This window comes from Diadema antillarum, unplaced genomic scaffold (genome assembly GCF_040938485.1).
Source record: "Diadema antillarum isolate AM-2024a unplaced genomic scaffold, OU_Dant_1.0 scf00000068, whole genome shotgun sequence".
Lineage (NCBI taxonomy): Eukaryota > Metazoa > Echinodermata > Echinoidea > Diadematoida > Diadematidae > Diadema > Diadema antillarum.
In genome coordinates this window covers 27702-40815 of record NW_027270957.1, presented here as the reverse complement: position 1 = coordinate 40815, position 13114 = coordinate 27702, and the positions used below count along the sequence as shown (strand labels likewise).

Below are 13114 nucleotides of genomic sequence, written 5' to 3'. Positions count from 1 at the left end.
ATGGTATTTGCGTTTACTGAAAAGAGGTATAATCAAAGAAAGACGCATGCATAAAAACCTTATAAAAGCACTGCCATAATGTACTTACCATGACATAAAAACTTGAAGTGTACAACTGCGTGTATGGTACACTACGAACACAGCCATTCTTACATTGGTGGTAAGTTGAAGTATTTCCTGACATGTTGCAAACAGCAATGAATCAAAACTTGACAGTTTGACGGAGCAGGCTTCGTGGAATTGCTTTGTTGGAAAGAATATCTATTAAAGAGATATGCATTTTATACAGACAGAATAACATTACAAATACATTGTATTGTATTTTTTCACATGCAATTCAGCATCACAGTCCAGTCATTCCGTTGCTATATTTCAATGCTGGAAATATAAAAAAATGACAAATTTATCATCATTAATAATGCATCCACCACACATTGAGGCTGGAGTCACTAATGATTAACTAATGATTTTGAAATATGGCATACACGATGCAACCATCATTACCAAGAGGGGCAGATTCATATAATCATGGACCTTATCTATCCTTTTGGTTGATGGAGGGGCAAAGATTTACATTTTACACTCAAAATACAGCTGTTGAAACAATAATTCATATAACTGCATGGAATACATGAAATAAGCTTACAATTTCACTACTTTGACAAGCGGACCTGGAATGAAAGATTTACCCTGTATTATAGAATATTCAACTTCTATCAAAATAGTCTGCTGAAAAAAAGCATAGCAGCCAAAAATTACTCGGAGAGATGCATGTTATCAATATGCACTCTGGATATGACATATTATGCGTATAACTTGAAGCCTCATTCACAATCTTGTTCCACGAATCTGGAACCATTCAGATTGACTTTTTAAACATCAATTCCTGAGATACCATAAAAAGTTTGCGCGATGATTCACCTGAACACCAAGGGTTTGAAACAAAATGACAAAAATACTCTTTATAATCTTTGTCCTTTTATATTCACACCGACCCATCCCATGCAAACCTTTTAAGACCACAGGCACTCAGAAAACACAGAAGAATTAAAACATACGATGCTATTTGAGGTAGCAAATCATCATACACATCATAGGGGATTGATGCCAGCGAGGCGCCTGAGCTGTTCAAACAGGATGAAACTAATGATGGTGTGGGGGCCGATTCGGAGCCAGTTGGGGAAGAAGCCCTTGTAGAGTCCATAGATCCCCTCGCAGCGCACTGTCTTCACAAAGCAATCCAAAGTTCCCTTGTACACGAGCTGGTCAGATTTCACACCTGGATTAAATTATTTGATAAAAGGAGGGACATACTGGTTGAAAGTGTGAAAAAAAAAACCACAATATCAGGTTACAATCACCAAATGGGTTGTTCATAAAATTATTGTATTTCTCATGGATCTTCTCAATCTATTATTTAACCTCCATGGAAATAGAAGCTAGGTTCAATTTTCAGATCATAGTATTAGAGCACATACAATCAACTGTTTCATTATATTTTGCAACACCTCTAATCCTACATCAAATTCCTTCTGAACTCAGCCCCTGATGTACTTGAAAGAAAAGTGTTCTATTTTCACTAAAATCATCACTGTTTCTAGATCAAAAGATGCTTTTTTTTTCCTTGAAAATGTCCAGTCATCTGCCAGTCAGCTGTGAAACCTCAGCACAACACTGTGTGTTAACTTTATACTGTGATACTATGCACATTGATAGAATGTTATAAGGCTAATGTAACTGTCATAAATCTAACCTATATAAGGTTAATATCTGTTCAAAGAGTCCCCTCCCTACCTAAAAATTCAATTCATCAATCACAAAAAAATAGCAGGCTGGATCTGTGTTGCTCAATTTTCACACACATCCTGTGACAATGGCTCTAACTTAATTGGCTTTCACTTACATATCCCTTGGTATAAGACTCAAGATCATTCTCGGATATCGAATTACATTTCCATATGAATTAGTGGTGTGTCCTTTACATACAAAAATGAAACAATCAGCATGGCAATCAAACCTTTACAATACTATTCAGCATCGCTACATAAAGAAAGTGAAATTAGTTTTGCCCATCAACACAAACTCAAGAATGGGAAGGAGAGAGTTATTCTAAACAAATGTAAACTTGTGGTGAGTGTGGGGAGTGCTACTGCTGTAATGGATGCTGTGTCTTCACCATGACACATTTTTTTCTTCTTCTTCTCCTGAACCGCTGGTAAAACATTCTCATACATTTAAGCACTAGCCCCTTATGATTTCTATCCTTGTCACTGCTTGAGTTGAAAGCTGAAGACCTTCTCTGTTGCTTTACACACCTGAACATTAACAAAGTAAGGCTTGGAACAAAACTAACCTTTGACCTTTTGATTCATAACTCTAGTTTTGATGACATCTACAGGTGATGTTGCCAAGGCAGCCACAAAGCCAGCTACCATTGAGGAGAATATATGGAGCTGAAGACCTTCTTGCATCCAACCTAGGTTGAGCAAGGTGTGTTTTGTGTGGTCATATGTTGGCACCTGTGGACAGAATAAGAGTGAAATTTTATTTGTTTTGTTGTTTGTTTGTTTTGTTTTGCTGTTGATGGCTGTGGTGAATCTGACTTTATCATAAGCACAGGAACTGAAAATACAAAAACATAAGAAATGATGTGAAAATCAAATAATCATTGACTGTTTTTGGAAAAAATACTTGTGTAACTTCTAAATGAACGTACCAATTACAGCAAAGACGAATTGTTGAAAAAAAAACCATCGTAAAATCCTTAAAGTGCAAAGAATGCCTAAATGAATGATACAAAAATTCCCTATATTATGTTAAGATTGATTGTTTTTAAACAAAAATAAAGTAATATTGCATTATTGATGTTCATCATAGAGTGCATACTAACAGGACAATGAACACCCCCTTTTATTGCAGCCAACATGGATTTAAAGGAAGTGAACAGAAATCTATAAAACAAGTGATTAAACAAAATATTAATGTGTATTTCACCCATATCTACACAGATAATTTGTCCTGGTGAAATGACTCTCATTTTGCAGTGTCCTCTACACTGGCAAACAATATCACTTACAATTTTATGAAATAGAGCCATTCAGATGGATCCCTCCTGCTGATAATGAAATGTCTATCAGACACTGCAATGTCACACAGACAAGAGCCATAATTGATTAACAGCCAGACATCCTCCAAGGTTAAACACAAGCTTCAGTTTAAATATGGCGAGTGCTAAAATGGTCTTATTATCATTTATTGACAGTACACACCTGAGCTCCTGTGAGAATCATGGCCCTCTGAACAGTTGGAACAGTCCCCCTATAGAGTCCCAACACACCCTCCGTCTTGGCAATGTCAGTGAATGCATGGAAGAAGCCACGGTAGCGTGGGGCCTGGCCTGGCGCGAGTTTCCCCTCACCCTGTAGCCTGACCCGAATGAGATCCGTCGGAGTGGCAATCGTGCTACCAATTGCTCCTTGGAACCACAATAAAAAAATGGGCAAAAATTTTGCATATCACGCAAATTAATGAATGTCAAGTCTGGTGGAGCTACAAGTGATGTTCAGATGGAAAGACACATTGAAATAATCCTAGTCTTCTTTCACACCAAGCTTTACAATGTAGGTATTAGTCAATTGACACTAAATTGGCAGACACACAACTGAGTTCATGAAGACCAACATAAATGAAATAATACAAATGCTTGCTATAAGAGGTGTGTACATCAGAAACTTCCAAAAATGGAAATGGATCAAGCACTGCTTTCACCCTAAGGTATGTTTACCACATCACTTTTATAGCTCAATCCTCTTTCAATGCACATTTTACTGTCATAAGCGATCTCTTTGACTAAACTACAGCTATTGAGCTGTACACATTTTTTTTTTCTTAAATTTGTGTAACACTAGTAAAAAAATTTGAACTGATGTTTACTTCTAGTGATTTCTTTGCTTGAAAGCAGCTTGAACAGGGAACACATACAATTCTTAACCTGTTGGAGATGGACTGATTTTCATAAAACACGCATTTCCCATTTATCCCAGCTGGAGAATACTCAGAACCATTCATTGTACAATGGCCATGGTTATTACAAACATGACCTGGAAGAGAACTTCCTGTAGCAATAGCCAGTCAGAAAGCTGGATTCCTGTCTTTACCACGACATTTGCCACCCCAGCTGGAGCTGTTGTCATAGAAACCTCTTTTTTTTTTTAATAAAATGGGGCACTGGAATAACTGGTTGTTAAACACTGCCCCCTCACTGCAAGCCCAGTCTGGTATAAGTGCCACATAGACACAAGAAGGATAGTTTAAGGCTGATGATAATCACGCTTGGAGTTTTTATTTATTATGTTCTTGAGTGTTACAATGGAGTAAAAAAGGCCTTTCAAAACAAACTTTCCACACTTTTTATAATATGCATTTTAAAACAAGAACCATTTTTTTTTTTTTTTTTTTTAATGCATATCAAGACAGAACTAGACAAAATATGGGGAAGATGTTGGGCTAGGGAAGCCATGGTTTACTAGTAATACTACAATGAAGTACAATGTACGTATATCTTATGAAGCCTGATTAAAACTGAGTATGCCGAGTTGTGCAGCGAGACTTACATAGCTACCAGAACTAACATTCTTCATGGACATTTTTACTCCTAACTGATAATAGGGAGAAAGGAAAGATACAAGTATATTTGTGACAAGTCATGAGTAAGTTATAAGTCCTACAGTGAAAGCATACCAGATGTTGCTCCAGCTGCCAGCTTCTTATACAGGGGAGTGTGGGCTGGATCTGTAGCACCAAAGAGGACCTTGATGGGTTCGTAGGCACCTAATCTAATGGTGCTGTACACTGCCTCTCTGATGAGGGATGGGGTAACTCTGAATTGAAAGAAAACACACATAAACACCATCAGACTACACATCTCTGAAGGTACAATTGTAGGGTAATACACGATATACACCAAAGAAAGACGCATAAAACAAAGGGGGAAAACCAATCCAATAAAATGAGTACCGTTAGTTAAGGCAAGTCACTTATGTGGGAAAAAAAAATAGACAAGCCCCTACGATTCAATAAAATAATTTTTGCATCAAACTTTGTTTGATGCAAAATCCTGACTCTTTGGTTTTTTTTTCCTTTGCATCAAAGCCTAATCCCTGACAACAACTATGATAAGTCATCAGTGGAGACAGGAAGTTTGGTGTGCCCTTGGCTTGCCAGCAGTTGCTGAAAGTGTCCCAACCATTTACTACAAAGCAAGTGTTTGGCATATGTAGTACTTAGCTCACCAAGCTTGAGCAGTTACCCTTGATGACGTCATGGCATTATATTTTAGCCCAAGCTCTTCAAGCGATTGTTTTTGGTGCAGAAGAAGGGGCCTTTCATGTTTCATTTATACTCAAATCCATATCATTCCTCAATTCTTCATTTTTGAGGGGTAAAAGAGTGGCATAATATATGGAATCCTCACTGATGATATATCAGCTTACATGTAGCAGAGCTCTGCATTACACACAACCTGTTAAAACATATGTCCACATTGATCATTTCAAAATACGGAGTGGCTAACATTTACACACCAAAATCGTGAACATTTCCAAGGGAACTGTAGGATATAGTTGCCCGTTACATGAATTTCAATACCTGGGCAAACATAATTTCCAAACCAGAGCAACTTCTATGTGAAACCTCGGCTCAGAACCCACAAAGAGTAGGTCACAGAATTTCCACTTTTCTACATCTTGTAGTTGGAAACAGTAATCTCTAAGCTTTTGTTCAAATTGGACCATTTTATTATTGTAAAAGAACAACAAATTATAGGGTATCGATGCAATACAATGCATTGCCTTATACCTTGAAATTGACCTCAAGTCCAGATATATTTTCAAAGGGATTAGCAAATTGTATTTCTGATCTTATGTGACTACTGTTGTAGATGTTCATATATATTCCTCATTCAGTTTCTTTCTTTGTTGAATATACATAGATGTCTGTTTTGTGTGTGTGTGTTTATATTTTTATCATCTAAGTTTATAATTGTATATAATTCACAGCTTAAATATTTCTCTGAATGTTTGTATTTTCTTCTTATGTAACTATACTGTTTGTTTATATTACTCATGTAAGGGACCCCTCTGTAAAACAGCGCTGTTAAGATAACATTGCTGAGAAGGGCCATCCCTCCGTCGAAGGTCTATTTTATGTAATATATCTTTGTTTGTATATCTTTTTAATGACAGAAAATAAATACAATACAATACAATAAAACCCATTCAAAAAGTGATTGAAAAAAGAGAGAGTTGGGAGGTGCAGTTTTATAGAAAAGGGAGAAAGGCGGATTTAAAGATTAGGGTTACTCAGGCGTGCTGTGAGAAGCATCAATGAAAATCACAGTGAAAGCAGCCCCTGTTCCCCTCCCCCCTCAAAAAAAAAAAAAGAATCAGAAAAACAGTTAATATTGTAAGATTGGGTTTGTTTTAAGCTGCCAAATTTATTCAGTATTAAAGTAGATATATTACTCTCTCAGGCAAGACAAACTTCAAACATTTGAGTTGGTCAACCCAAATGATTATTTTGGTCCATCAGTTTTGAGCTGTGTGGTCATACAGTTGTACACTCTCTTGTCAAGAAACTAAGAGGTGCGAATTTAGGGAGCCTTTGGTGAGCCTCCTAGTACAGTTCTTAAATGCTATAATCCCTCTATACACAGCAGTCATACATGAAGCAGACCCTACATTTGGATTTTAAAAAAAATGAAACTATTTTTTTTTTTTTTGTGGGGGGGGGGGAGGTTAACTAGTCACATAAGCTAAATCAAGCACATTTTTTAAGACATAGCACTTTCATCCACAATGCATTTGTTGGGCTTATTTATTTATTTTTAATTGCTTTATTTGTTTTGGGAGAGAGAGTGATAATCACATTACACAAGCTTTTATCTGTCACAACTTGCTTTTGGAAGAGTAATGTTTCAGGAGAAAACTGTAAAAATGAAATTGCTTCTTACCCTTTATAGAGTCCTTTTATTCCCTCATCTCTGGCAATTGTCACCATTCCTGGTAGAATTCCCTTGTAGTAGCGCTGCTGGAAGGCCGCCTTGGCATTCTGCTGTTGTAGCTCTCCCTCAAGTTGCATTCGAATTTTCGTTACATCGATCGGATTGGTGGCTGAAAAGATGAATGTTTACAAATAAGTACAAGATATGATGCATAATCGCTAAAGAAAAGTTGCTTTTTTTTAAATTCCTTTTTCCTTATATAGATTTCCCACAGCAACTACATTCCCACTTTGGAGGGTATGGAAATGCAACATACACTTCTTGTATATTTTTGTCAAGTCTTATTAAATCAGGACAAACAGAATTTCTGTTGCTATCAGTGCCATGAGAATGATAGAATCATGAACAAAGCTAAAGATGATGACATAGTAGGCTTACATATTTCAGAAATGTAGCAGTGTAATTACATTACAATACTGCTTGCTTTGTTGTTCACTTGTGTATAATCTATGCATGCCTTCTTCTTTTGTTCTGCTTCCTTGAGTCCCAACTAATGCATTTTCATGGTGACTCTGACATGTCATCATCCTTGTTCATTGCAATTCCCTATAAATTTCAAAAATATTATTCTTCATCTCAATTATCATAAATTCTGAAACTCTATCCTCAGTATAACTAATTTATAGTTGTTTAAATGTAAAAATCTGAAAATCATACAAAGGTCTCCTTTATAAGACTCATTGCATTGGTAACTTTACGTGTCATAGACAATAAATACAATATAGTACCAGTAAGAAAGGAAGATGACATATGGAGCATGGAGGGAGGTTCTTAGCATTCTCACTCTTTTCAATATCAAATTAATTGGGATTCTGAACAAAAATTAAAAACTGACCAAATTCCCGAGTATGAAAATGATACTTCCTATGGTTTTCGAATATAGTTCAGTGTACCAGTATGACTTATGTCTATCTACTTAGATTTGATTAGTTCATTTTTTTTAATTACATGCTGTAATTTACTTCCCAGATACAAAATAACACAACAGGAATGTGTTTATACTCCGATCGATCCTAATTCCTAGATCATAACAATTCAGATGTTGTTCAAGATCCATTCTTCGTACTGACTGTAAGGCGAAGGGGCTAACATTAGATGGAACAAGTTTCCCTCTTCTCATCTAGCATCTCATCGTCTCCATCGACTGTGAACAGTCCCCCTTGGCTTTGGAATTTAAATTTAGGTCAAAGTTAAAACGATATTGCAAAGTTGTTCCACACACCACTCTGCAGTTTAAAAATAAAGTGTGAGCGTGTTTGCTGGGGAAATTTTGCTGATGAAAATATCTAGTCTAGAATCCAGATTCTGATGGCGTAAGAATGTACAAATTGAATCGTGTACGAGCAAAAATACATGTGCTAGACTATAAAATAGACGTGCGTTTGGGGTACCAATGCGGTATACATTCACTGCAAACATCCAACATGGATAAAAGTACGTTGGACTAACCCTAACTGCGACCAGCAGCCCCAACGACTACGGGGCTAGACTAACCCTTACAGTACACAATACGCAGCCTAACAAGAACAGCGTTTGGTTTGTTCGATTGTACTTGATACATGTAGCTTCATTTTTCCCTTACCAAAGGCAGCACACATGCAAGAAAGTCCCGCAAATGCAAATCGCAACGCATCCTCTTTCCGATCGTGCATTTTCTCGATGGCAGACCTTCCAGCAGCGTAGAGTTTTTGCAGTCCGTACAGTGTAAAGAACGCCTTCCTTGCAGTGTCATGTGGTCGATGGTCTCGCTGACGCGTATGGAGCCTGCTGCTAGGCTAAAATATGCCTGATACGGAACTACGTAGCGGAGGTTTCTACAGGTTGTACAGTACATAGTGCCGCTCCGCGATTACGCAATTTCTCCACCTCTGCTGCCTTGTTTGCAACGGGACTACCAGGGAGCAGGGAGAAGGGAGAGTGAATCGCGATGCAGGCAGAATCAATGACTTCAGAAAATAAATCAAAGTTCTAAAAATGATCAGTTCATAGTGGCAGCCCTCACAAGGGTTGTAGTACGATCTGCTGTATACCAAATTTATAGTATTTTTTATTAGGCCAAGTAAAAAAAGAAAGTAGTTTCTCGTCCGGGTTTTTTGAGCAAGGCGATGAGGGAGGTCCTTACTATTTGATATCTTACTATTTTTTCAAGGATCGTCAAAATGAAAGTAATATGTGTTTCTCGACCGGTAATTCTGAGAAAGGTAACGAGAGGGGGCTTTACAATTTTCTATATTCAATTTATGAAATGAAATATCACTCTGGTAGCTGTGTTATGAGACCAGGTCCCAAGTGTACGTCTTGCCTGCACTCTGTGCATTTTCAAACAAATAGATATATGTGCCATGCTTGAAATGAAACTTCATGCATGCAAAAATACATTTGCTTTTTCTTTCCATAACAGATGTCAAGGGAAAATGACCATCTTAATACTGGTATTTAGTGTTGTAATGGCTTTTCTGATACCAGTGTACTTGCAATTCTGATGTATTGTGCTATTAATTGAAACAGGTATAAAACATGTCTTTCAACAAATGTACGACTGAAATAAATTCCATGATATTCAAAACACTGCTTTATTTATTGGTGTTTGTGACTTTTTGTGTCCACACAGCTGGTATGTATGCTGCAGTTCTTCACAGTACAATTGTAGCACATTCAACTGGAAACTGGCTTGTACAATTGCAGATGGATGTCAAAATGATACTGATATGGCATTCTAGCATTAAACATTTAAAGATGTTTCTTTATGTTCTAAAAAGACATTTGATAATCACTCATTATTTGGATGATGAATGATTGTATAACAGTACACACTACAGATGATACCACTCACGGCTGTGTCCGTGAATTTACATCGTGAAGAAAAGTATCCCGCTGAAATACGAGACAAACCAGAATCCGTGGAAAAGTTATTTATTTTGTAGATACACCCATTTAATAATTCTACATTTGCTGGAAAAGCTCATTCATTTTCTCTTCAAAATAGAATGAATCGCCGTGACAGACCAGGGGATGGGGACCCTGGACAGCTACAAAACACGCACACTTCTTTGCCGATATACGGTGCGGCACGGCCACTGCACTGGCACCAGGGAGGTGTGGACCTCCCTGCTGGCACCGTACCTTCCGACACTGCACACACATGTACATAGTCACAATGACATGAAAATGTATACAAACTCGATACCGTACAATCCTCACAAGCATTTGTACAGTACAATTCATCCGCTTAAAATATCAGAAACGGGGAAAAATACGAACAACGCGCGAAATATGCGTGGAATATCAGCGATTGTTCGCAAAAATGTTGCCGCTATAGCGTTCACGACGTACCGAGAGCGCTGTACATCACAGCCCAGTAGGCCGGCCCGCCGCGCCGCCCATCCAACTACAGTGCAGTTCGACTGCTTTGTGGGTCATTCCTTCTTGCCGATCGGCCGAGCTCGCAGTGTGAAATGCATGCGTTATTACATACGCACTACACACAGAAGCTACAGCTGTACTACAGTCTACAGCTAAGTAGAGGACGCAATGCGTAAAAAATTGGAAATGAGACGTCACGATTGGTAGGTGAATTGTCGATCTCTTTTTTTTTCGGCGGCCGAAAAAATAGTAAATATCAAAAAAAGTCGATGCGGCAACTGAAAATCGATGCGGGCGGGGAGCGGGCTGGGACGAAAATTATGAATTTCTTGGTATTTTCAGCGCCATTTTGAAAATAGTAAATAGTAAAAAAATCGATGCGGCGGCCAAAATCGATGCGCGCGAGGACGAGAAACTGGTTTCTTTTTTTACTTGGCCTTAAATCGGCAGGTTAAAACAAAAAGATCCACCACCACCACCACCAAAACCAAAACCACTAACAACAACAATAAACAACACCAACAAAAAGATTGTACCGAAATGCCGTGGCTCTAATATTGTTTTGGCTGAAAATCAATCCCCCTCCCCCCGGATTTTGGTGTGTGTGTTGTTTGTTTGTTTGTTTTTTTTGTTTGTTTGTTTGTTTGTTTGGGGGGGGGTTGTTGTTGGGTTTTGTGTGTGTTTGTGTGTGTGTGTGTGTGTGTTTTTTTGTTTGTTTTTTTTTTTTTTTGGGGGGGGGGGGTGGTTGTTATATAAGTCTAAGATGTGAGAAAAAGCATGCCTGGCTCTGGAGCACACTATGGCAGCTCAACATCTATTAGGCCTATGTATACTAGTACTTTTTTGAACATGAATTCCCTATAATTATAGAGATATTCGGTTCCGCATGATTGTCTGCCCCCCCCCCCCAAAAAAAAAAAAACAACAACAAAACAAAACAAACAAACAAACAAACACACACACACACATACGAAATCGGGGAATGTAAAATCCACGTAGGTTTCCTATACAGCCAATTGACAATGCGTAGCTTCAAGTTAGGCCAAACATCAGACGTGATCATCATGACAGAATAGCTTCGGCTCCACCCACGCACGGATCATATTCTTCTCAGATGAGATTCATCTTCCACAGGACTGGTTGCCGTCTTCTCCCAAAAGTTTTCCTTGGAAGACGTGTCATCTTACCTGTTCAATGTGAAATGAGAATAATTGACAATCGAGGAACAAGTTGAGAATGGAACACTCATTTTTATTTTAGTTTTGGCAAGATATCGAGGCTACATGTTTACTACACCGTTTAGAGTGAATCACCTCGCGATCTGCTATTATTAATTGTATGCATTTCCCCTAATTTGTTTTATGTAATAAAATTTCTTTTTGTCCTTTTGAAATGTTTTTGTCGCACTTCCTCCAGCACATGTGAAAGGCCACCCCTTTAATGATTAACATTTTACCCTTGTCTGCTCATGTCATATTTTTGCATTCCCCCTTCCCCTTGTTTTCCTGTTAATACTCTGCGTCCCTATATATCACTGATAGTTTTCCAATAATTTGATAGCAGATGTGATATATTTCACGATGATAGATCATAATTGCTATGTCATGATTCATGATGATTGATCCCGTAGCTGATGCAGCCAATCTATCATTGCCGATAATTTCACTGAATAAACGATAATTTACCTATGAATATGCATTTCCTTCAGAATACAATTTAAAAAGAAATAAAGGAATGAAAAGGATGAGGATGATCCAATCATAACATCGATTAGAGGGTATGTAAATAATGATATTGAAACTGTATATGATGCAAAGCCTTCTTCCTCTTCTTCAACAAGCTGAAGCTTCTTGCAGATTGTGTTATTTACATTAAAATACAGTTTATTTACAGTTTAGTTATGTCTATGTAGGTCTATACCGCAGGACTAAAAGGGTTTATGCAGTGGCGGGTCCAGGTGGGGTGCACAGACCGCTCCCCCCCCCCCCCCAATTATTCTTTTTTTAAAAGGAAAAAAAGACAAAATCGGGGGAGGGCGAGTGCGTCGCCTTTAATTTTGTAAAGGCGCCTCCCCTTTACGGAATTCCAGGATCCACCCCTGTTATGCATAGTTTTATTTATCTATTTATTTTTGTATCATTTTTGTATCACAGCCTGCATTGTCTTGTAGCCTTCTAAGAGGGTTCAAATGAAAAATGACAGATTTCTTGTGATGACCGAAGGGGTTCTCGAGTGTTAGCTTGCGTCGGCTTATTGAGAGTCAACCGGTTTAGCCCCCTCTTTTGACGACAAATTTATTTGCTTGGTTTCAGTCAGGGTAGGGTAGCTCTGTTAGTAGATTATGAGTCACTAAACCAAAGATTCGCAATTATTTTTGTTCAGACACTTTGATGGTGGTAGCATAAGAGACACGGCTATCAGGAAGGAATGGTCAACTACAATAAATATGATAATAACACTGCTCTCACAGAGGGTTCTATAAGCATTATCACTGCGTTTAGGGGCATTATGTGCAGGGGCGAATCCATGAATTCTGTGAACGGGGTGCAACTAATATTTCCGGATTTCGTTTCATTTTTTTCTTTTTATTTCTTTCGTTTTTAACGAAAAACAAAGAGGGTGTGCGCCGGTTGCGCCCCCTCTGGATCCGCCACTGATGTGTTTATTGGTCACATGACATTATTGCTCTTG

General features: G+C 38.1%; 1 protein-coding gene across 1 annotated transcript; it reads right to left on the bottom strand.

Moving 5' to 3' along the window:
- Nucleotides 1-1089: 1089 nt before the first annotated feature.
- On the bottom strand, nt 1090-8712 carry LOC139716614 (mitochondrial substrate carrier family protein ucpB-like). The gene is made up of 6 exons (XM_071628141.1): nt 8643-8712; nt 7010-7169; nt 4741-4880; nt 3270-3475; nt 2354-2519; nt 1090-1279 (listed from the first exon to the last, which is right to left on the bottom strand). Exons 1-6 carry the CDS (start codon nt 8710-8712, stop codon nt 1092-1094), a joined length of 930 nt encoding a protein of 309 aa, XP_071484242.1. The 3' UTR covers nt 1090-1091.
- Nucleotides 8713-13114: the final 4402 nt, after the last annotated feature.

Coding starts and splice junctions, on each gene's coding strand:
- LOC139716614 (XM_071628141.1), bottom strand. CDS start 8,712: ATGCACGATCGGAAAGAGGATGCGTTGCGATTTGCATTTGCGGGACTT. Junction 7,170..8,642: donor TTGCATGTGTGCTGCCTTTG/GTAAGGGAAAAA, acceptor TCATCTTTTCAG/CCACCAATCCGATCGATGTA. Junction 4,881..7,009: donor ATAAAAGGACTCTATAAAGG/GTAAGAAGCAAT, acceptor CTTTCAATTCAG/AGTTACCCCATCCCTCATCA.